At 40.0% G+C, this 26,311-nt stretch overlaps 1 protein-coding gene and 1 long non-coding RNA gene across 4 annotated transcripts in view; both read right to left on the reverse strand.

Moving 5' to 3' along the window:
* Window positions 1–2,036: 2,036 nt before the first annotated feature.
* Window positions 2,037–5,099, reverse strand: LOC136448838 (uncharacterized). The gene is made up of 3 exons (XR_010757929.1): window positions 4,967–5,099; window positions 4,343–4,417; window positions 2,037–2,302 (listed from the first exon to the last, which is right to left on the reverse strand). It is a non-coding gene; the product is annotated as an uncharacterized lncRNA (long non-coding RNA).
* A 4,664-nt stretch (window positions 5,100–9,763) lies between these two features.
* Window positions 9,764–26,311, reverse strand: part of LOC136448822 (bone morphogenetic protein receptor type-1B-like) — a 44,049-nt gene continuing 27,501 nt past the window's right edge. For 2 of the 3 annotated variants that reach the window (XM_066448474.1, XM_066448473.1), the window contains exons 5-11: window positions 17,671–17,812; window positions 16,944–17,136; window positions 16,074–16,371; window positions 13,888–13,992; window positions 12,716–12,891; window positions 12,028–12,158; window positions 9,764–11,356 (exon numbers count right to left, since the gene is read on the reverse strand). In XM_066448474.1, coding sequence (XP_066304571.1) covers window positions 11,231–11,356; window positions 12,028–12,158; window positions 12,716–12,891; window positions 13,888–13,992; window positions 16,074–16,371; window positions 16,944–17,136; window positions 17,671–17,812 — 1,171 coding nt within the window. In that variant the 3' untranslated portion in view covers window positions 9,764–11,230. The remainder of the gene's footprint in view (window positions 11,357–12,027; window positions 12,159–12,715; window positions 12,892–13,887; window positions 13,993–16,073; window positions 16,372–16,943; window positions 17,137–17,670; window positions 17,813–26,311) is intronic. The other variant, XM_066448475.1, reaches the window with a different exon arrangement.

A 26,311-nucleotide genomic window follows, 5' to 3' on the forward strand; every position in this document is an offset into this window, starting at 1 on the left:
TTGCTTTCAAGGAACTATGTTATTTTGTTCTCTACTGTCACTTTGTATGCCTTTGTATGTTTTAATTGCAATGTGTAAATTTGAATGTGCAAACCACAGGAAGAATAGCCTCTTATGAGGCTATTTGTTGATCTGAATAAAACTAAAGCCCAAACTTCAACACCTCATACAGGTATACGAGAATCAAGGATAAAGAATATCTAGAGTTTGTGTGTGAGAAGTGTTCGTCAACAAGTATGTTTGTGTGTCTTACGTGTGTGGTGTTCAGCACCAAGGACAGGTGGGCGTTCAGCATACGTTTATGTATGTATCAAAATAATGTTCAGCACCCAGGACAGGTTACTATCTTGTGTATTGACAGCTGGACTAATCAAATAGTCATTTAAGTGTTCTGCATAAGCCATAATCATCATTTTCTGCTAAAGCAGTCTATTGAGATGTATACACATCTACAAGGACATGTTTACTGTTGAGTCAAGGAGGTTTTATATCAAATATGAATGAGTACAGGACTAATACATTGGTTGAATACAAGACTAAAAGACCTGTTGGTCATGATATCATATTTCGTCGCCTCAATTCTTGTTCAACAAGAATTATGATCTCAAAAGTTAAAAATATAGGAATCTTCTTTTTTGGCCCGCCTTGTTTTTTTTCGCGCTATCTTATTAATTTTGGAGTGCGCGGAGGATGTCATCCATAAAATGTACTTGCTGTGGCATAACAAAGAAGCCAGATTTAGATTCTATCACTTATTGAAACCTCTCCAATTCATCTTTTTTTCCGGCCTTTCTACAATCTTGCTTTGAATACAATATCTAAACAGTACACTTATGTTGAGATTGAACTATCATTTGTTATTGCTGTTTGTACATCAATGTGCAAGTAATAACTTGCATCTATGTTGAGATTTAGATACATCATTTGGAACTGAGCAAGGTACAAACATTACATTCTTTAAGATTTGTTAAGACTTACGTTTTATTTCTTAATAGTATTTGCTATTAATAAACAACTAAATGTTGAAATCATGTTAATATTTGTTATCATTCATCATCAATGGACAAATGACTTGTAGTTACTTAATACATAGCTAGTTATGGGTCATTCTTCGCGCCCATATAACCTTATTCATCTAACGAACAGGATTAAACCGAAAATAGAAATAGCAGTCAAGCAGCCCCACCAAAGAACATCTTTCTAAGCCCAAGAAATACGTACGCTTCTAAGTCAGGGTTTCAGTGGGATGATTGCAAGAGATCAAAGGCATTTTTTTACCTAAAGGAAGTGGAAAATAAAGTTGCTAAGGCTATAATTTGACGAACAAGCATCCAGAATCATGATGCAAATGTAATTTCTAAGCTCAACCCAAGATTTCCTAAGCTCGTCCCAGTTGAAGTTTGTTCGTGAAGTTGGCACTATCTTTCACCTCTTCTGCTGAACTACTATATCAATATTCTCCAAGCAGAGGTTTCGGTCGAGTAGGGTAGGAGTGTCCGGGATTGAGGAACGTAAAAAATCCGGGACACTCCTACCCTACTCGAACAAAACCTCTGCTTGGAGAATATTATATCGAGTCTCTGAGACTAAATTTGTCACTCACATTTTGGCTTATAAATCCTTCCCATCGCCAACAGGCAGTTAACATCCCTTTGCCTTGTTGGCGACTTTATGTCGGTTCATGCATATGCTGCAAACAGCAAACTTTCCAAGGTGACGTGCATGGATCAAAGGCGTCCTCTAGCAGTTAATTGAAGGACTGCACGACAATTCTACTTGTAGTACTGCATTAATATATGTTACCGCTACATGGCGCTTTTGATCCATGGCGATTTTACGCCAGGTGTTTGTTCTGCATAGCTGCTAGACCATCTATAGGCGAAACACACAGGTCAATAAACCTTTGGATGTGTCACGAAGAACCCGGTATATGTTGATTTGATAAACTGATGAAACAAATTACTGACGAAAAGAAAGTATGTAACGTCAAACTAGACAATGTAAGACGTTGCTACAATGAAAACATATACACGCGGTGCTATTCATTGGCCTTTAATGTTGCTTAGCTTGCCGACGCAAGTTTCCTACAACATCTCTCTGGCCGTGTGAAGCAACCGTTTTTGGCGGGAATCTAAGCGGAGGGCGCCGCGGGCCTGCACCATCCGTCCCCGGCGAAGAAGTCGACGAAGCCGCTGTTTCCGGCGTCCTCACAGGACAGACCGGGTCCGCACGGGCAGTAGCCGACTAGAGAGTAGTCGCCGGTGTGGCAGTCCTCTCCATCCTGGGCGTACCTGAAGCACTCCTAGAAGGGAGTCGAAAAAGACAAATCAGTAAATTTTTATTCAGTATGTCTCATGGACCCTTTTCTGCGATTTTTACCATCCATACGATTCGATTTCTATAACCCTATGTACAACTCACGAATAACGGACTGCCAAACATTCTAAGGCGCACTTGGTAAAGGTCGGATAGAGTTTTTTAGACCGTAGGACAGTGGGTTGTTAATTAATTGTGTCGTATACACGGCAATTGGGAAACGGAGTCCATTCCTCCCTTTCCATAGCCTTTGAAGGATTCCTAAAGTCCAGAGGGGGGAGTTATTTTCCAATAGATGATAATTTTAGGAAGTAAAAATGAATACTTTTTACAGTATACGATAAAGTACCCGCTAGTCCCGTGCACATCAAAAAGCATTCAGTATTTTACCGAATCCCCCAGGTGACCCTCTATTTTCTGATTAATTTAATTCAAGAACCTCGGCCTATGGCTTATTACAATGTCTCTGACAAGGCCTGACAAAAGTTAGATTACAAAAAGAATGTCAGGGTGGTAAAGACAAACTCGTCTTGCTTTGTGTTCTTTTATATCTTATTGGCTCATCTATGCCAAAAATACTCACCATTAAAGATGTATGTTTACACATAGGGAATACATGGGTAGGCTCTGCAAGTGTTTAATGAATGAATGAAAGACCTTTATTGTGCATTCATGCCCCGAGGGGCTAGGTACAGGTCGTCTAACTTAACACATGGAACATACAATGATACAACAATACAAGCTGTAAACATATAGTGTAGACAAAACGTGTTATTAAACTAAGCTAGTCCAGTAGAGTCGACTTCTTCTCGCTTCTTTGTACATGTGTAAATATATGAGCAGACAATATTTCTAATACAAGGATTATCCAGGCGTAATAAATATATGAATTTGTCTGTTGCATTAAGATATTCGAAAAATGGGAATTTTTCTTTAATAAGGTTAAAAAATACACTTCTTTCGCTATCGTATAATTTACAGTCTAGGACGAAGTGTTGCTCATCTTCTACTCGATTTAAATTACAATGTTGACAAAGTCTATGTTGTAGAGGCGTGCGGTTGTGTCTTCCTGTTTCGACATGTAATCTGTGACAGCTAACCCGGAGTTTAGTAGTAGCCACTCTGTGTTTGATGTTGCTAATGGATAAATACTCTTCTTCTTTATACAATGACTTAAACAGACGGTAAGTTCGGAGTTTGTTGCTGTAAGATTTATCCCTGTTATCGTTGTGAATTTCGGCTGAGAATGTTTGAATATAGATGTCTTTTAATCGTTGACTAATGGAGTTAATGATATGTGAGAAATTTGTTGCTAAGGACACTTGTGGGCTCCAAACAAAGGCATAACCGCATTCCTCTAGCATGTTACGGACACCGGACGCCCAGCATTTTTTGCCATTGGCTTCTAATTGAAGTTGGCATAACAGGGCGTCGGCTTGTAAACTGTCAGCTGGTACGTTGTGGCGCATCCTAAGAAAGCATTTAATGGCGTTTAGGGAGGCCTCTAGGTGAAGGGGGTACCTCCCTAGTTCTGCCCGTACTGCAAGGTTGCAAGCTGTTCTTGGAAGATTAAGTGCGTATTTGCAAAATTTTAAGTGTACGGATTCAATAGGACAAAACTTTGGGGTTTTGAAGGACCCCCATATCTCAGACCCATATAGTAGAACGGGTTTAACACATGTGTCGAATTTAATGAGTATCATATTGTTTTAAAAAACACACCTTGTGTGATTCACCATAAGCAAAATTCTGCAAAAAAGTCGGCTGATAATGTATTCATTGACACATAATCAAGTGGAAAATAACACCGCCTTCTGGAGTTTAGGACTCCTTTAACCTCCCAAACCAAAACCCATTTACACCTGGGTGGAGTGAAAAAAGTCGTCACTGTTAAGTGCCTTTCCCCAAGGAAACAACTTCGAGCCAGGAAGCGAACCCGTGTCCGCTGGCCTAACCAATAGGTGTACTTACCTATTAGTAAATTTTGCCGCGTCACATGTTTTTGGAAAAAAAGAATACGCCTTACCCTGATGAGGAGGAGGTTTCCACGAGTGCAGCACTCGTCAATCTCGCACTCCGAATCATCCTGGCAGATCTTGGCCTGTAGATTGGATAAAAAATTCGGATTCAAACTTTCAGCCGATTTCAGAGATTGTGATTCGGTTTAGTACTTCATGTATCATAACCCAAGCTAGAATACATCGGGAGCCTTTATTAGTATTGCAAATACGAACACTCATGGTCACATTGGAACTCTGTACGATTTTGTACGACCCGCCAGTGCGACAGCGGTACGTCCTGCCAACACACGAAAGAGTACAGTATGGCAACGTTTGAACGGGTTCAATAACTTGCCGACGTGTTCAGGTTATGATAAACCGTTTAAAAACTCGCAGAGGCATGACATGGTCAAACAACTCATCAAAGTCTTATAAAAAATCAACAGCAGTACTGGATTGCGTTGATTTTTCAGTCTAGAATCTGATTAAAAGCAGAGCAACATTACAACGCTAACAATGAACAGAACTGACCAATACTTGATATAAAATCCACGGAACCCATTAGTGAGCAGCCTTTAAAAGAATCTCAAACAATACTTCTTGATCAAAACATGTAATACTTAATACAGCCATATACTAGTCCAACTCACCGCGGCGATGCCAACGAAAACGAAGAGAAGGAGAAGCTTCATGGTGCGTGTTTGTCGTCTGAGATCAGGACTAGTGAGTGAAGTACAGGCCGAAGACAGCTGTGCGTGGTACGAAATATTTGTCAAGGACGCCCGGCAGTTCCGACATTAATCTTATGCAAATTTAGTTTTTTTTTATTTTGGGCAAATATATTCATTATGACGTTTATAAACTTATTGATTATACAATATAATTTTTTTGCCTAGCTATCAAAGGTATACCCTTTAGAAATGGTGAGAGTAACTCCGTGAATAGTTTCATCAGGTTGGTAGGTCATAGAATAAAAAGACTCTTTTTACACAACCAAGAGATTTGTTGACCGTCGTTTCGGTGACCATCTGTCATCTTCTTCAAGGCAATTCTGACTGGTTCACATAGCAATGCAGCACAGATATGCAGCTGCATAGTGATACTATCCCCTGTTATGGTACATATGTAAATATTTTGCGTTTGCATCTCATTAATATGTATAAGCAGCAACACCTGTGAACCAGTCAGAATTGCCTTGAAGAAGGTGACAGATACATGTAGTCACCGAAACATCGGTTGAATAAATCTCTTGGTTGTGTAAAAAGAGTCTTTTTATTCGGTGACAGTAACTATTTCGTATACGTAATACAAAATGATTAAAGCAACTGGCTGGATTCTTTGGTTGTGATAGCATTTATATACTCAATAGAGGACGACTGCATGAATCTTGCACGTTAATTTGTAGCGGTGCATTCTAAGAGTATCACACACACACACGCACACACGCGCGTGCACGCACACACACACACACACACACACACAAGCACACAAATATGCACACACGCGCGCACTCATACACACTTCCTCTACGCTTATGCTCAGTAGTTGTCGGCTCGTGGGATACTGACATCTGCGCTTTGCTGACATGAAACAATATCCATGTTATCTTTAAACTATATAAACTATCAAACAAACATTAGCGGATGAGTTCCGAAGGCCGGTACCGATATATGTTACCATCCGGACGTAAGGCGACAAAAATAACTGTACATGCACGCGCGGACTTAGACCTACATGTAGTTCGAAGACGTTATGTGCCAAGGTCCGTTCACACTTGTGCGTATATTCAAGTCCGCACGAGTTCCGTATTGACATGTTTTTGTCTTAGGTAACGTTTGCGGCCGGAGAAGTAATCTTTTCGGCTCGATAACCAGGCTGCAAAACAGCGGGTCAAAGTAGAAAACAACTTCTTTCCGGCAAACTTTCCCTAAGCCAAAAAATGTTAATACGCAACTCATGCGGACTTGAGTCATACGCAAGACATACGCACAAGTGTGAACGGGCCCTAACATCTGACCCCCCCCCCCCCTCTTTGTATATATATCTAACTCCAGTTTCGTCGAATGATACAACACGTCTACGTGGCACAGGTATGATATTTTAAAAATCAGACAAGTTTTGCTGACAGCCTGGAGGAATTTCGTCAGACACTGAGCCAACACAAACTCTATTCTCAAAGCAGATGTTTCGATCGGGGGACTAGTACTAGCAGTGGCCGCAATATAATCAGCACTGTTGTGTAATATAGGTGAAGAAAACATTTAGCGATTAGTTGACGCCACCGCATGCCCATGGGGACACCTGGTAACTCCACCCGAGTACATTTGCTTGCAATAATATTTTTAGTCACTAGATGGCGCTTTTAGACCACCAGCTACCAGTACTGCGTACGCGAACTTCTGTCATACCTGGGCCTGATACGGGTGTTCCGGACCGTATAATAACTATCCTTATCTGGTCTTCAAGGCCGAAACAATAAATATTTCCAAAACCGTCACCACTGTTGTTCATAACAATCGTTGGAAATCAACTTGTATAGAATAAATAAATAGTCAACTTAGAATAAATAGCTGATCACCAAACAAATAAACAAACACACGCCAAAGGTTTCAAAATGGAAGCATGATAAAAGTTTAATATCTCACAACTATTTCCATAAGACAGTGTGACAACGCATCACTGAAATGGCTATACAAGGGTCCAAACGAAAACATTTCTTACAAGTCCCCGACATGAATCCAATAATATGTCTTCCGAACACTTGGATCAAGTACATCACTTTACCATTGGACACATGTCATTGTACACTACAAGAGACAACATTTTTCTTGTGTTTGGCTTGACAATTTCACATCCGATTATCAGTTTGGGTTGTATTATAAACGTTATGATTATCACATGATACCATCCAGGCAACTGGAAAAATGCTTCTGAGGCTATGAAAGGGGATACAGAATTACTGCTTCTACCAATATTTCAGTACATCGCATCTGTGCCTGCACTTCTTTCTAAAATATCACCATGGCTAAGGAAATCTTTTGAAAAGAATGTCAAGTTGGAGAAAATGATTGATCAATAATTCTTAAAACCCCTTTCACATCCTCCGACAGTGTTTGTTTTGAAATCCAGTGACAAAACAGGATTGACATAATGTGTACCATAAGTATGCGATAAATAGGAGCATATCTCGAGTGATAAACGAGTTATCATGTTCTCTCAATTATCAGTCCCCTTGATAACCTATCCATAGCTTAACGTTCCCCCCATCTGACTAGTTTGCAGATGAGGCAGTTATCACTATAAAATTTCCATATCACATCTGTAACATACAGCAGAAGAAAACAGCACAACATCAACTGTTAATATTGATAACAAACTTGGTTAGTAATGATATTAATGATAAACCATATTTAACCAACAATGTCAAGTAACAAACATATACAAAAGCTGTTAACAAACTTGTGGCTTGTGGATCTATTTACAGTTGGGAGAATGTCTATCTCCATCATAACTCAGCTATAGAGAATACTAGTAGATCATAAAACTGTTATCTCTAAAACAAATTCTCCTTACATCCGGTTTTCTTACTTCTTTTGACCATAACCTCAGTCGGAAGACCACCTCTTGATAGCCTTTTTCTTTACAGACCAAGTTTACCAATCATATCCATGATTACAAAACAGTACAGTAATTTCAATAGAATTCTTCTACAGTGATTTCTTTCTTTCACCCTCTCACTAAATACTACAAACCATTTCGCCAGTTAACCATTCACAACCAAGGGTACAACATAGCTTGTAGGAGGGTTGTCTGTTTCCGCTGGCCTGTCCATACCTTACCTTACATTTTACACATCCTATATCAGTCGCCTATGTACCATTCCTCGCATTACCAAACTACAGTCATAAACTTTCCAGAGAAATTTATAACTATCAAGATTATAAGCAGTGTGAAATCATTTTTCAGCGGTCGTTTTTTTTAAGTCATTGGACCAATTATCATAAGAAATATCAGTGTGATATCAAATTTAAGACTCCTCTTTTAATCATGAATACAATGTTGTTTATAGATATATTGATAATGATTTTAAATTCTACATTGTTTTCATGGCACGGACCTGTCCAGTACAGTATCTCTCTCTCTCCTTTTATCACAATCTACACACCCATGATTGCCTGTTGTAATTCTTCAACTCAACATCTGAGTGTCTTAATTTCAATTACAGTTTGATTGAAAATGTGGTCTTACCCCTTAAATTGTTGATAACCACACTGGGAAATCTAACAGAAGATTTTGTTGTCTTTTACAAAGAGATAGTTGTTGGAAATCTTAATAGCAGACAAGGATGGGTATGTTAAACAGAACAATTCTTCAGATCTCCGCTTCTTTCTCTCTGTATACTAAGAAATTAATCTCTATACAAAGGTTGATATGTACAGCTGCTAAAAATCATCATTTCTGAGCTGACAAAATGTTACAATGCGTTTTAAAATTATGGCTCATCAAATCGGGTTGCACAGAGCATTCCTTGATGATTAAGTTGCACAAATTACAATGTCCCAGTGTACTGATTTCTTTTGTTTTACAGGAATAAATTTACAGGAGATGTATCTGTTTGAGTGTGTTGGTGTGGGGAGGGGGGCAGTGCTGTTGTGAGGGTAAGATGTGGGGATGCCTGCATCCCAAAAGTCCTTATCACTACTGAGAAGTGTCCTTCTGTGTTCCTTACGCTGTCTTTACTCTATTGACAGTTTGAGTTGTTACAGTAAGATGTGCTGTACATTATTTTGGTTAAATCTATGGTACATAACTACGATGAGCAACTGCCTGGGACTTGTCTGTGTCTTTCTGCTGTTTTTCTATTTTGATAGCCTCAAATCATTATCAGTCTTCTTGGGATGCTCTGTGTTAAACATTGCGACCACATTTGGTGCCCCGAGAATGACTAAGAAATGGTTCAAGGCTATGACAACTCTTTTTATCAAAATAGAGAACTCTGTATGGAGCTTGTTCAAAGCATGTTGAACGATACTGCTGTTTTCTGGGACATGCCAGTGGCTTTTTCATTTGAAAATTTCCCTGTACATTGTAGACTCTGTATACTATAATTAATGAGCTGCACTAGATGTGAGGAGGGTTTGAAGATGACTTAGCGTTCATATTTAGCTAGAGATTGTGAGAGCATCTTGATCTAAAAACTCTTAGACAGGCCATGTGTTTAGAAGTTAACTGGTACTCTCGAGAATTCTTACTATGCTGTACAATATCAAAGCCACAAATCTGTTCCAAACACAGCATATATACACAGTTCAATCCAACTATACATAGGTGGGTGTGCTATAGTACTACTTTAAAGTGGTTTACAAGACTTAGGTTGTCATTCTTCACTTACACACACACGCGCACGCACTACATCCAAACTACATCCTACTGTGTTGTCATCATGATAGGAAAATAAACTTTCTTTTCTTCTCTACAAAAATAACAAAATATTCACCTGTTGGATTCAACATTCTCGGCGAGGTGGGGGCATGTCATATGAGCCTAGTGTGAGTTATGGGGGGTTATAAACACAATGCACACGCGCGGACCTATGATTATGATATACAAACACTACAAATGCCTGTACAAGTCAACTAACATCTACGATTTGAAGAAATACAAGATAAAAATTATTGATTCTAATTCATATTTACAATTTAAACTTTTAAAACAATTCCCTCATTCTGATTTAAAATGTTCTACTTATAAGTCTACATGAATTTTGAGATAATTATCTCTTTAAAAGCCTTATAGAATTTCAATAATTAAGGAGGCTAGAATTAAGGAAAGTGGCCTGGTGGGAAGAACACAAAAAGAAATGAAAATTTGTACGAACACAGGAAATCTGGTCGTACAAATGACCTCTATCTTTTTCTATAAGCCCATTTCTAATTTTGCGATGTGAAAGACATGATAAATTATAAACATAATACATAAGAAATGTCGGAGCCCAGGCCGCATACATTTGTAACTCAAGTTTGGGTTTCTGGGATAGGGCAGGCTATGCCAAGGCAACTTAGAATTCTTACCCCAAAATTTTTTTTTTTTCCTTCAAAATTTTAATTTAGGTATGTTTCAATGGTTCGCTGCCTTCCTAATCTTAGGTTTCATAAATTTTATTCAATGATTTTAGCTTTTAAAAGCTCAAGCTAGTGAAACAGACTTCTGAAGACCTTTCAGTGGGTTTGACGTTCCTCTAAAGTTGGATTCTTTTTCTTTCAGGGAGTCTTTGACAATGTTCGCAAAACTTCTGAAATATCCATGGTGGGGTTAGCGAAATTTATAGTGGGTTCAGTTGAGAAAGGTCGCAGGATATTTAGAAATCCTTATTTTCAGTGGGTTTATTTTTAATTCGAAATTCGAGTGGGTTTTTCGTGCGGAGCAAACTGACCAACCGCACTGTGGTGCGAGAGTGTCTTTTCCATGCATTCAAAATAAGCTGACCATTAGATTTTTCAGTGGGCTGTCCTTTTTCAAAACACTGAGTGGTTACAAAGGTTTGTTAAGTGTAATAATTAATAAGCCAGCTGCTACCAGTGGTGCGTATGGCAGAGAATACTACACTATCAGGCCGATCCACAAAGGCAATTCTTTCTACATATTCACATCTTGCCTTCAAGATCTCCTTGAAAGTTTGGCTCAGTAGAAACAGATTTAGATTTTACAGTATCTGTAACAGCATTGAATCTAGTCTTAACTATGTATAAAATGGGCAAGCTCTGACTACAGTTCTCTCTCCAACTGTTTTCGATGTCTATTATACAAACTGTGAATAAATACTCAGTACAAAGCCTATACATGACCTGTTAGGTCAGAGGTGAAAGGTGGTGAACCTTGACCTCGTGACCTGATATGGTCAAAGGGCGCGGCGACTATGCCTTGATTTGAGCCTCCACCATCATCTTGCTGATGGTTTTCTTGACGCGGAGGGCAGTGAGACGTGCGTTGGGGTTGTGTGCCCAACATTCGCTCATCAGCTTGGCCATTGGACGCAGCACCTACGTGTAAAAAATAAGCAATGTTACATTAGCACCATTGTTAACTGTGTCTGTGATTATCATTTCGGGATTTAAAAGGAGCACTAAACTCCAGATAAGGCTGTTATTTTCCATCATAGATGATAATTCTAGGAAGTAAAAAATAATTATATATTACAATGTACTTCATAGAATATAATAAGGTACCCACTTGTCCTGTGCGCATCAAAAACCATTCAGTATTTTACTTAAATCCCAAGTACCCTCTAATTAAATTATAACCAATCTCTGCCTATGACTGAATACAATGTGCCTGACAAAAGTTAGGTGGCAAAAATAATTTCTGGACCGATAAGAAAAAACTATGCTATGTGTTCTCAGATATCTTATCTAAAATTGGCCTTCTTTGTGTGCTTATTGCCCCTCATTTATGCCAAAAATATTCATGATGAAGGTAGGATTTACATAGGGTTAGATAGTATCATATTGTTTTATAAAACATAGTCACATTATTCGCAAGTGGAATTCTGCAAAAAGTCTATGTATGTATGTATACATTGATCTTTTGGGAAATAACACCCCCTTCTGGAGTTTAGTGCTCATTTAACTGTGTCTGTGATAATCACATTGGGAAGTTTAATGTGACATCAATACAACATAATTGCCCGGATAGCCTGGTCTGCTGTACTGACCTCGTCAGTGTGCCACCTGTTGGGTATGGACGGTCGTTGCCTCTCGATACAGACGACTCTCCTCATGTCCTCGTACGACGGGTCGTGAGGCGCGCAGTCGTAGTACGGCAACTGGTACTCTTCAACTATCCCTGGAAAATGGAAGGAGATTGGATGTAAGTAGTGCTACATGTACGTCAAGAGATGACAAAAACATCTGTTTGTTCATTGTTTCACAAAACCAGTAACCTACTTAAAGGCATTGTTGTACAATATGTACACGCTTCGTAGGACCAAACTGATAGGTTTGACCCATTCACACAGAGTCGTAGCTATACGGTACACATATTTCCTCATTCCACTCAGGTGAAAATATTAGTACCTAGCTTGGGTAAGGGATGTTCTCTTGGTTGGGATGTTAAGTCGGAGGCCCCATGTTTGAGGACTGTAGCCATACCTTGACCACGTTAAAGAACCCACCACACTTATTTAAAGAGTAGGGGTCCTTCCCGGTGCAAGGAGATAAAACTTATCAGTCTGGTCTTTCACAGCATGTTCTAACTGTACAAAACTGGTGTGTTACCCCTAAAGGTACTAAACAAACAACCAGAAAGTCTCAATGTTCATAGGGTCGCTCGTCATGTACACCGTGCATGCTACCACGTTCTATGACAGTCTTATCTAACTTAAAACTAGTAGCCCTTCTTACCTCCCACAATGCACCTCCTGGCGATCTCCCACAGCACCAGGCCGAAGGAGTAGATGTCCGCCATCTTGTACGCGTCAAAGCTGTTTTTGTTCATGGTCTCTTCGAGGACCTCGGGGGCCATGTAGCGTTTCGTTCCCACTCTCGTGTTTGGTGCGATATCGACTTCATTTGTTTCGCTGTGAGGAATCACAAAAGAAAATCATCATTTTTCTACAAACAACTTTTCGATTTTCAAAACCTTAGCAGCAGCTTTTCAGCAATACACCAAGGATAGCGATGTTCTATCATTTGAAACACCTGTACATATTTCTACTTCCTTCAGAAGGTAAGGCCATGTTGATTTGATTATATGGGTGACATCCTCTTGGAAGCCCAAGACTGATGCGAGTGTGCAAATAAAAAAAAATTTGGCAAAAAAAACAACTGCCTTCATTACGAAATCTAAGTGGCCAGGAAGGTTGAACAGATGACTTAACACATAGAGTATGGTATACCGAACAATACATGTAGATCTTTCATTTTCGTTCTTTCACATCTTCTTCTTTGTCTTTGGATTCAAATTTTGATTATTTTGTGGCAATTTAAGGCATATATTTATATACTTGATCATTTTTCAGCTGCTCTGCACGATTTACAGTATGGCCAAAAACTTTTTTCAAGAATGATGCGCGCGCAGATGTCATCCATATAATCCAATCAACATGGCCTAATGAACAAGAGAAAAGAGGGGGTTTAGTAGAGTTCCCTTTTGTATTAAGGATTACCGGTAACAAGGATATGTTGCACCAAGAGGGGAAGGTACAATATATGGACTGGCAGAAGATTAGATGATTGAAACCTACAAGGAAAGATTAGTAACTTCATAAAAAGCTTTTATTTGTGAGTGGGGTGGAAGGGTAAGACTTAGGTCAGTTTTATTTCTTTCAGAGACAGAAGAGAAAGTTACAAAATGAGAGTGACTATACAAAAGCAAATATCCCACATTTGCATATTAAAACATGCAAATTCTGCTGTACTTATTTATTATCATAGTTAAGAAAATTGTGCAAAAAGAGACAATCAGTACCACAATATTTCATTTATTTCTACATTTTTGTTTCGTATTGTTACATTTTAACCAAGCCCCCCTCCTGTGAGATAGAGTTATAAGGTGATGTTTTTGGTTCCTGTACCTCCAATACTCCTCTACCCCACTCATGCCGGGGGTCCGAATACTCCAGCCAGAGTGGCCGGAGAGCAGGGAAGGGTCAGCGTCCGGGTTAGAGTGGTCACCATATCTTCCAAGGGGTCAACAAAAGTGGTCAAAATTAGAAACACAAGCAAAATTAATAAGACGCAAATCAGGCCTTCCAGGGGCTTGAAAAAACGGTTATGATCTAAACAGAACATTAGATAAATAAATGCAAGACTAAAAGTCTAAAGCAAAAGTAATGTGTTTCTAATATCTTGTAAGAAAGCTTTAACTGTTGTGGGACAGTTTGAAAAAATTGTCCAAGCTAGATGTAAACTTAGTAATGATCTCACAATTATACCAGAATGATCATCATATACCCAACTGACGTCAACCAATCAGAAGTTCCAATTTCATATCTCATAAAATCTTATAAATCTTCTTCGGGGGTTATAGCAAACGACCAGGCCTTATGACAGCATACACCTCAGCACGGGTCATTAACCCTAGATTATTACACATTTACGAAATGCAATGTCATATTCACAGTAAGACCCACATAATTCTTGCCCTACATGAATAGAGAAAGCAGACCCTTCATTGGTCCTCTCCACATGACTTGAGGGTCTGCAAGGGGGTCTTGACAACGCTTCATGTTAAATTCAGAAGAACCCCCTACGTATTACGCTAAAATCAAGGAAGGCAAAAACGAAAAATGTGGATGTCTCGCTATGAATTGCGTATGAATAAGACGGCTTTCCCTACGAATTACGGGAATCAAAATACCAGTAGGCTATGTTTTACGGAAAAGCGCATGCAGGCCCTCCTTGAAGACAAATAAGGCTCGCTGGCAGTTATCCGAGTGGAGACCGCCATGACAGATCCGCAGATATCACAACTTAATGGGGCAGGTAATGAAATTTCCCACCTCATTCTCGGAGGTCAAAGGACAACGTACCCCCAGGCGAGATACGCCATTTCTTTTACGGCCTCTAACACCTTTGGTTTTAAGCAACAAAGCAATAACGTAGGACCCAATCCCAGTTGATGCCTCGACAGTATGGCCTTAGAATGGGTTCAAGACTGATCTATAGCAAAAGGAACCAAACTAAAAGTATTACAACCCTTTTTTTATCTACTTCAAACTTTTGAATAAGAGATATACAAATTCACGTCTGCTGTCAATGCAATTTTTGCTTTGCAATAAAGAAATGATCAAACTTTACAGAACTGAATCTTTTTCCTTTCTTTAAGTGTTCTTGGCAGCTATCTTGTAAAAACTCATTTAAGCGGATGTTTCATTGGACTGTGGCATGTTGGCAACCTCACTGCGTCCTAGATTGCATTTGTGTTACCTTTGACTTGAAAATGGAAATATTATGCAAAATGAACATGTATGACTATGAAGACAACAAAACACACAAATTCATTGAGCTCTTTGTAAAATTGCTCGGTTGCTGTGAAGTCGCCAACGTGCCACAATCCAGCCTAGTGAGACAGCCGTTTTATAGACCTCAGTTAGATACTCAATGGTGCAAGTAATGTAATTTCTCGCCTTACTCCCATGCATGTTGGATGACACTCCCACAGGACAACTAAATTTTCATTACTACTAAAACCTTGGCTTGCTGCTATCAGCACTCACTGCAACCTTCCCTATGTGTAGTTTAGGGATGGTCCTTTGCTTTGTTTAATGGTCCAGGTAATTAAATCTGATGTTCTAATGCTTCTTATATACCGGAAAACTGGTGTCCTTTGGACCAAAGAGACAGAGATGTTAGGAAAATGACAAACTTTTTGACACCCAAATATTTTGTTGACATTGAAACTGCCCTTGCACAAGAATGTCAAAAGAGCTAAATCCTTGAAGCTTAAGAAAACATTCTTTTGGAATCAAACCAATACATTTTCACCTAACTTTCTACAGAGACAAACCTATTAAATTTTGCCAAACACTCCTTTTTGAAGCACAACAATGACCTATGACCAAAATTCTGCCTGATGACCCTACCTGATAAATCTGACAGCCAGACCCATACCTACAAAACGGCATGCACCATTTTTGTGCCTTTTTTTTTCTTTTTACTAGCCTTTTTTTTGCAAAAACCCTTTCCAAGCACAATAGCAAATTAAGGTCAAATATCTAAACCTTTGACCTATGACCAGCATTCTGCCTGATGACCCTACCTGATAAATCTGACAGCCAGACCCATATCGGCGATACAGCATGCGCCATTTTTCTTCACAAGGATGTTTTTGGACTTGATGTCCCGGTGGGCGATCGCCGGCTTGCCTTGCGTGCCGAAGATTTCGGTGTGTAGATGCGAGAGGCCGCACGCCGCCGAGTACGCCAAACGGAGTAGGCCCGCTCGATCTAACGTGTTTCCCCTCAAGTAGTCGTAGAGTGACCCGTTCTCGTGGTAGTCGGTGATGAGGTACAGCTGGGTCCAGGAGCCTGTACCTTTGATATCTGCTGCAATAAAACCTGTAAACAACACATAAGGTATGAGTTAGTAATAGTGTAGGCAACGTCAACATAAAAGAAACCATCTACATACGGGCTCTACAGCCAACCCTCAACAGAGACGGGTGGCGCCATAGACTTTCTGTGACTTATGATCCACTGCTCACCAAGTGACTTGTTCTATCTGCATAACGTGACGTCACAGAAGTAGTGGATAATGCTCATTCCTTGACAAAGACTGGAGCTGATCAGTTGAAAATCTGGACAAGTCCAATTTTTGTGTTGGCATTTTACAGTTCAACTTTGATTCAGAATATTGCCACCACATACAAATATATTGAAACTGAGCTGTGTACCCAATACTGTAAATGCTTGTAGGTTTGCGGTGATTCAATTTCGTGGTAGGGAGAAAATGGAGCGGTTTTAAGGTCGCTATAGTCACAAACTGTACAGTAATGGAAACCCAGATTTTTTTGGACAGACGGGGTGATATTTTTCCGTCTCAGGACAGAGGGATGGGTCCTGGAGACAGCCCTGGTACATAGGAAGACATAAATGTGTTTCTTTAGATAGCCGAAACGAGTTACACTTACCTAGAATGTTCTCGTGCCTCATCAGAACAGTCTGGTAGATCTCTGTCTCGCGGAACCACGACGCCTCCTCTGTGGTGAAGAAGACTTTGATGGCCACGTACTCCCCTCTCCACTTCCCCTTCCACACCTCCCCGTAACGCCCCTTCCCGATACTGTGGAGCATCTGGATCTGCTTGGCTATGGTGCGCTGGACCTGTGACAAATATAATTTGGTCATGTTATAGTTACCTTTGCCAGAGGGTTTTCAGCTTTGTCATGGTGTTAACAGCATATCTCTAGACGGAAACAAAGTTCTAAACGGGAACTATGTGGCTCCAGAAGTCTTACTGAGGGACGAATGCAGTGTGTAAGATGTCGGTCAGCTTGAGGAATGAATCCACTTTACTTCATACAGCATATCTCAAGAAGTTGTTGATGCATGTTCATGACTTTTGGTGGGTGGGAAGACGTCGGGAAGACGAAGGTTAAGTTCAAGAATGGGCCTCCTGGGCCTCCTATGTTACTGCAGCGGATCTTATGTTTGTCCGTTTGTTTGTTACTAGGATAATACGAGATGCAGTGAATGGATCGTCATAAAATTTGGTAGGTGGGTAGGGTTAGGGAAAAGGTGAAGTTTGATAATGGGCATCCTAGTGGCTATTTACGATACTGCAGGGAGATTTTAGTGTCTGACATGAAGTTTTTGTTAGCTTCCTTCTAAAATCTAAACAGACAAAACTCTACGCACCAGGAGGGGGAGGCCAGAGCCGCTGCCGGAGCTCTGCGACTGTTCGATCAAATCCTTCAGCGAGTCGCCTGGTGGGATGAAGGTTTCGTCGTGGTCTCCAACTTCCATGTCGTACCGCGTGCCGAGCTCGCGCTTCTTGTATCTGAGGGCACAACGGTTGGTCATTAATGATAGGTACGAGCATTTACAGTACATGTATTGAAGATCCATTTTTTCATAAAGATTCTGTCATACTGCACTTAACACACTCTCAAGATTCTTTCACCGCAATGTATCTTCCATCCTTCTCACTCTAATCATTCCAAAGCCAACAATCTTTTTCCTGTGTGTGTTTTAAATGATACAATCAAATTTAATACTATCTTCCTAGCGAAAAATTGGAGATGAAAGAAAATTAAAAGGAAATTTTTTTGGATACTTGAACTTGTTTCTCAAGTTTTCTCTCACCCGGAATAAGATTGCAACCATTCTACCAATAGAGGTGGTGTGACCATGTTGAACTTCATAACTGTTCTTTGATGTCATTGTTTCCAATCCCATGCCCAACTCCTGGAAATATTTGCAGCCATAGAATACAAGCCGACATGACAAACCAACTTCGAACAAGCACGTTAGAACCTTCTAGGGATATCGAAAAAGACAACAGAGTTTCTCCTTTCTTCAGACAAGTACAAATAGCAACAAACTTGCCGTTGAAACCAGGCCTGAGGTTGAAATGCATTTCATGTCCCCTTACAACAATTCTTCACCAGATATTGAAAGATTCCCGGCATGACTATTGCCTGGAGCATGGAGGAGGCAGGGAATGTGGGCCACGGGGCCACATGACCGATTACCGCGCGTACAATATCTCGACTTGATGTATGTACTGCAACTGATGTACCTTATCCATTATTCTTCAGTATTTGTATGCATACTGTATTAATCTTGTCTCTGCAAAGTGTGTGTGCGCGCTACCGTGCCATAATTTTCCTTCCCCTACTAAATAACTAAACCACAACAATAACGTTAACGACTTTGTGGCCCCCTTTTGCTGCGATAACCTGTAGTAGTTCTAACTGTGCGAGCGACCTCTGACACTCTCGTTGTGTTCGCTCGGTCTGCGGGATACAGATAATGCCCCGCCATTAGTCGCAGTCAGGTCCGAAGAGGTACGAAATAGATGCCACATTGAAGAGCGTACGCTATCTGAACCACCCAGCCACTTGGGGCTCGCGGCTATCAACTATACAAACATTCTTCACGGCCAGTTTTCGTAACGTAACGCATTTCTTCAATTCTTGGCATCTAAAACACGACTTTGTAAATCCTTCATCCACTAGCTCTTGTTGAGTAAGGAGTTTCTTGAAAACATCTGTAGAGTTTCCAGACAATACGACATGTCTTTGACATTAAGACTATCATACATCATACCGAAACAGGTAATACACACCAGGTTGTTAAAATTGTTCAACTTTTGAGTAAGTCGTGTGGTGGATATGCCACATTGGTGGAAGGATTCTCCAAGTACCAGTGAAAGAAAATTCCCTCCAGCTCAGTATACTTATCGTGGCATTTTGTCTAAGCGTGGTACGTTGATCGACTGTTATGTGCGGCAAACTGGAGATAGAAGCTGGCCGATCAGATTGGATGATATATAAAATTTCAGATGAGATTATCTCTAAATTATACCTCCTGGGCTGGTAAAGAAATCGTCAGCAAAGGTGTTTCCAAATCTAAAGTACTGGTAGTCTGTCTTTGTCAAAACTCTTTACTGGTATGTTCAGTACTGAAGTATCCCTACAGACTTTAAGATAGTGCTTAATGATGAGAAGTGTGCCATTACTGGGGAAACCTTAAGGGGAGGAGGCTGACACTTGTGGGAACTCTCTAGGTAAGATCAGTCTGTCTGTGTCACAACTACTGAGTTATCCAGGTAATGTAAATGCCTTTAAGTTCGCTGAGATTTAACTTCGATGTAGGGAGAAAATGGAGTGTTTGCGGTGGTTTTTAATTGGCGGTTGAAACAAGGAGAACGGTTGGCTGAAGACGGAACAAGCATTTTTCGAGGTGGTTTTAAGTTTGTGGTGAATAGGTTACCGTGAAAACTGCAAACATAATTCCACCACCGACGACAACTACAGCATTAATCTTACAGTAAGTCACTGACTGTGTCCCAATGGTAATTACGGAAAGAGCTCTGTAAAAGAAAGCTAGGCTGGAGACCTTCTGGCACTTAAAAGTACGAGACACCCAGGAGTCCTGTTAGGGTACATGTAGGTCTGCGTGGTGCCCCCTGACCATGTCCTCAGGCACTGCAGGCAATCGGTCAATCAAAAAGGTTTTTCAAAGGAAGACAGTAAGAAAAGGCTTAAATTCTTTGAAAGGTAACCCAAGACAGTGTTTGGTCCATGTTAATGTATAAAATGTTGTAAATTCCGTTTGTGTTCTACATTATTTTTTTATATTTTTCTGAATATCATTTTCTTCCTGGTATTGCCCTTCATTTTCAGATTATACAATCTGTAAGGTAGTTAATATCAGTAGTACAAAATGATACGTTAAACTCAATATTTTGACTTATCGATATACTTGTACATAGGTTAATCCACTTGTATTCAATTGTTTGTTTGTATTTATAGTTTGTTTGTATGTAGTTGCAGAAGACAAAACAAAAGTTGCTGTACTTTTTCATGTCAATAAAGATCTTATTATCATACGTTATTTTGTGACAGTTAATTTGACTTCTGTGCCATACATTCTTGTTTTTCTGTTGATTTATGTTTGTTATATGAAAATCAATAAAACAAAATTAACAAAAAAAAAGATTTCATTATTCAAAATCAAGCTGTGCTGAATCTAAGAAGTGTAAAACATAATGGAGAAAGAATGCAGTAATATCTCACAAAGAAAAACCTTGCCGTGGGGAAAACTGATTAACTCAGCACCATAAGGAACCCCAGAATCCTAATGCACAATAAATGATGCATTTTCCATATCTCACGTGTGCATCTTTTTAATTGGTCCTCCTGGAGTTTTTCAAGACGTCTTGAGGCTCTTGAGACCAAGACTACTTACACCTTTGTCAGTAACGAAGCCTACAGAGAATAAATGACAACTTAAACAGCTCATTACTCCAGTGTCTGCACCTTAAATGACCCCACAATTAAATCCCCAAAGAAAAGTAATTTTTTTTTCAACAGAATGAAAAAAGGCCAGAATGTTTTCATAACCGAATAATTACTTATCTTAGGGTGAAAAAGATTAGAACTTTATTCCGGAAATAATGTGGGCTTTTTATGAAGAAAAATGTTTCCACAAAAGCTTCTGTTTTACTACCTTCTTTGTCGTTTGGACTGAGGAACTCTCCCCACTTTCCTCAAGTCTTCTTACTGTGTATAACCCGTCTTTATGAGCCTCACAGCACTTAAAGACACCAGCAGGGAAACTGCCAAGCACTTACTGTGAGGAAATTTCCATCATTTTCTTAAACGGCCACTTTAAGGAACATTGGGATAGAACTTTGAGCTTTACAAACGAGGACGGGTACTTGCGGTGAAGTTTCGCAAAGCCCGTCTTTAAGGTAAACACATCACTTAGGGGTTAACTATACATTTGTAATGATGCGGGGTTGCTACGTGGCACTTTTGAACGAGGACATTTCTGAAAGCGTACCTCGGAGGAAGCTTATGTATAACTTTTTTTTTAAGTAGCAGACACTCTTTCAGAAGAGGGATTTAATTCTGGTACTAAACATCAGTCATTGGACAAAGTATGGGAAAAGGTAAAGTAGGTAGAAGAATTCTGCACTGCTAAATATTGTGTCTGTGTGGATTTGATAGTATCAAACTTTGGTTATTTATTTCTTTTACCTGCTTGCAAATGCACAAAGCTTGGCAAGTAGCACCTACATCAAATTTAGAGAAGCTTTGTTGGGCTGAATATACAACATTGACGGTTAAAATCATTACCTTAAGGCTACCTAATGCATCAACTATCTGTATTTCTATAGATGACACATGATTCAATATCCCCATGATAGCTTTGGAAGAATACCGACACCGTAGCAAAGGATTTGAAAGGACTGAATAGGTGCTGGGATGAAATGACAACCTCAATATTTCATACATTGAAAGAGAAGATTTATGTACGGTTCTTGGGAATACAACGTTATCAAACCATCATTTCCCATTTATAACCAATGAATAATCTCAAAATGTATGGTGATATGTCAATCTATGTTCACCTTGTATTTTCTGTATACCTGAGCTAAAGTAGCAAATTTCTCAAAAAGAGGAAGATTGTGTATGACTGTCATAAATCAATGCTGTTACTATCCCTACTATCTATTACAGTTTTTGGACCCAGACGTTTATCCAAGCAATCTACGTGCTGTACACATTGTATAAAGCTGAGGTGTTGTGCTATCTTCATCCAAGTCTCAGCAAGCAAACTCACAAGGTTGTCAACTAAGAGTAGCAACTTTTCAAAAACTATTCTGCTAGAAAAGAATCCATAAATTCAAACGTAACTGACATATCAAAATGTACTGACATCTAAAGAGTGTGGTGGATGTAGTGTGAATTCATCTTGACATTAAAAAAAAGTTAAGCTCACTGAAGAGCTATTCTTCCTCTGGTCGTGACAGAGAAGACATGCACTATATACAGTATTTTTTACAGGTTCATTGTACCGGGGAGATTCCCTCCAGCTTTTTTTTGATAAGCATAGCAAACAGTGGACCACGGCTTAACGTCCCGTCCTAAGGACTGGGACCCTTTCCGATAGCGTGCATGTCGGGTGAGTGACACAGCCGGGATCAACCGCGCGGCTTCTGGGTCCAGAGGCAGGGCCGCAAACCATTGGATTACGCACACTACTACAGTAACTGTGCTTTCGAGTTTCCTAAACACACTCCTCAATTCCTCAATAGCATCTGAATGCCTTGGTGAATTATCATTTACGGCATTAACCCCAAATAAGAGCCAAGGTTAGCACAAATTACATATGCAAAACCGTGTGGATTAATTGTACAGAAGGCACGCGGCTACACGGAGTACTCCAATTTTCTCACAACTCACGTGGAGACCAAATGAACACAGATGTAGCTGACATTTTCGCCGTGGCAGGATCGGGCAACTCCCCTATTACTAAATACCACGGCTCGACCTGTCCCTGAAAAGGCGCTATGCCGGAAATGTCAGCGTGTGCCATTACGCTGGACTGATCGTGTTTAACCGACCAACATCAGCTGGCGAATGCAAAACACGACAGAAGTATCTTTCGGCTACGTGCCATTTTTTCTGAACAAGCAGTCAAAATTTTTCTCTCTGCATGATGTAAATGCATTTAATTAACATGCGAATCGACGGTCTAATGTTTAATTTTTGTGGTAACATCTTTACCGCAAACTTAAAACCACTACGAAAATGCTTGGTCTGTCTTCTTCCAGTCTTGTTTTAACCTCAGACTAAAAACCACTGCGAACACTCCATTTTTTTTCTTACCGCTAAATTAAATCACCACATACTTCAATGCATTTACAGTATTTTTCATGCCTTCGTTTTCAATGCTCTTTTCCCAACCTCACTCTACCATCAAAGTTGAAGTCTCCAGAGCTCTCCAGGGCTCTCATTGTATCAGGGAAATTCCCCTAGACCTTTTCAACAAGCATAATGAACAGTGGACCTTAACGTCCTGTCCTAAGGAATGCGACCCTTTCCAGTAGCGTGCATGTCAGGTGAGCGACACAGCCGGGATTCGAACTCACAGATTCTTGGTCCAGAGGCAGGGCCGCTAACCACTGGACTACACACACTACTGCATCATTGTAAGTATTGGTCTGGACCTCCCTGGTATGTAAGGGAGACTCCATCTTCTGTGTTTAATAGAAATATCATGACAGATTGGTCTGTCACAAGTGATGAATGAACAGAACTACTCTAGCCATTGCCATTAATAGTTGCTGTCACCATGAACATATTCAGATACAGGCTCTGTTCATTTCTGATGCACGGACATGTGAAACTGAACACTGATGAGGGCCATAAAACAGCTATTTATAGGTAAGGCCGCAGCAGTAATTAAATTCTGTGGATGACAACCTTAGTTAGCAGATTTCTAATCTGGGGTAAAATTTTGCTCTAAGTTCAATGGGCATATTAGATTTGTAACAGGTATGTCCAAGTTTTTTGAGTTTCATAGGAATAAAAAACATATTCTCTCATTTAAAAGCTAGAAAATATGCTTCTAAAACCATCTTTTGCCATGCAAATGCAAGTTTTGGTCTACAATCCCCCTACTTTACGATATTACTTGAATATTTGTTTCATTGCAAATTTCAAAGCACAAGTTCCTAACTGTATATTGAATGAGATTGAAATCAATAGCAAATTTAGCCTAGCATATCAGCTTATGATTTAGTAAAAAATCTATCTTTATCTCAGACTCTTGACAGCAAAAGATCCTTCTTAGTTATATTCTCAGCCAGTAATCTATTAACTCGTTAGGCCTTAATGAGGATATGTCTTCTTTTATCGCAGCTTATTAGATATTAGAAACAGACAGTCTGATTCCTCATGTAGAGTTATTTCAATGTTTCTTTCCCCCCAGGACTTCCTGGTAGTTAATGTGTTGTAATCTGAAGATGAAGAATGTTACGCCAACCCCAAGTGCGTCGTTCTCAAGCTAATGAGAAAGCTCTCTTCGAAATTAAGACATTTATCTATTTCACCTGGGGGGACTTTGCAGTCTTTGCTCTTTGTGCGGTTTCTGTGCAGTCTGTCAAAGAGACGAATGCACAGAAGTTGTGTTCACATCAAATCATTTTTTCTCCCCATGGTGTCTCACGGGAGACCGCACTCTGAAGTAATTATGTATTTCCGACGAAAAGCGTGACACCTTTCGCGTTGACGAATGAACACTGCTTCTACCTCCCATCCTATCTCGCACGGCGAGTCGCTTTCTCTTGAAAAACCGTCCATGCGAAACGCTTAGCTTAGGCTGGGAGCAATTTTCATATAACCTTCCTGCTTGACAAATGTGCGCCGTATCCAGTTTGGCGCATTTTGCGCCAATTTTGATCAAAGAAAATCACGCAGGTGCTTTATCTGTGACAGCACACACTTCCACTCTTCCCTCAAAGCACAGGTTTGGTTTCCCGAGTCCGAGAGAAAATCGTTAGTTATCTTGAAGGTGACAAATGTATCTCCACGGCTCCCTAATATTTTCTCTCTCTTAACGGCCCAGGTTTACCTATGTTCTCATCTAGCAGAATGAAATGGTATCAAGTTGTCAGCCTTGATGGATCAGTGTTGCCACACCCTTGTGCCGCACACAACCGTGCAACCTTCACAAGCTGTTTACCCCGCGCATACAGGAAACCGCGGCACCTTTCCTCAGCCTGAATACACTCTCAAACATATGGGGCCCAGAAACTTTAAACATGAACATTCTTAACATCTTGCTAAGGCCAGACTTCAGAGAATTTCCAACACGTGTTTACCTCAAAGGGAAACGGGATGCTTTTCCAAATTCAAACCCCAAGAGAGTCGTTTACCATTCAGGAGAGAGTGGATCAAAGATCAAAGAAACCCACTGATTCTGTCTACCTTTCATTTCAATTTCATCCCAAATAAATCATGACATTAGACTTTTTTCCTGCACTGTTTTAGTTTCTATTCAGTTCGACGATGAAATTGTAGGAAAATTTTAAAAATAGTTTGACTGCAATGATTTTCTTTTTTGTGATAAAATGTGTATAAGAAAAAAGGAAATATCATTCTGATTGAATTTGAGCATTGTCAGCATTGTAAACAAATATTACACGTGGGATTTACTGACACATACAAATAATATCACATCAACATATCAAATGTCTGGTCATTGTTGGAAGATATTTTATCTTCTCCAACAGAATTTTGATTTACACATATCCCCATTACCCTGTATCTGACACCACTAGCATTATTATGAGCTAGCTTTGCGTTAGTCGGGATGACATACAGACTGGTCTGTTTCCGAAGGGCTGTAATATTACTAGTAATAGTATCCAAGGCTGTCTCCAGCTTAAAATATTTTTCTGTCACACTCATTGTTTGTGAGCTCAAGTTCCTAATTCTGTTGTTAAATCTGTCATTCTAAGCTTACAAAAAAACATTTTCATCAATTTGATGTCACAAAGTTCACATTTTTTAGACAGATGGGGTGAAATTTTTGTCCATCCTAACAAGCAACTTTCCGTCCCAGTACGGAGGGATGGGAGCTCGACATAGCCCTACTGTAAGTCATGCAGTTTTCACAGCCCACCAAGAAGTATAAATCTTCTGTGCACGAGTCGACTGGCACAAAAGTCGACTGGCACAAGTTGACACGTAGTCGCGCCGCCACATCTCGAGCCCAATCCGCCTCGGCAAAACAAATCGAAGCTGACCCGTTGCCCAGACGCCCGTACATTCCCGATGACAACTCCTTTCTCCTCACAAGCGTGCAAGAATCAATACACTATCGCACACATGTCAGCACTGATCCCCACACTCTTGAGACTTTCTCTCTCCACTCTTTTGTTTTGTGTCGACACATTTGTCAGCGTTAGGCTTCCCATCTGGCACAAGGAAGTGGCATTACAAGATAACACTTCCAAAAAACAGTCATGTTTACTCAA

The sequence above is a fragment of the Branchiostoma lanceolatum genome, chromosome 14 (assembly GCF_035083965.1).
Source record: "Branchiostoma lanceolatum isolate klBraLanc5 chromosome 14, klBraLanc5.hap2, whole genome shotgun sequence".
NCBI lineage: Eukaryota > Metazoa > Chordata > Leptocardii > Amphioxiformes > Branchiostomatidae > Branchiostoma > Branchiostoma lanceolatum.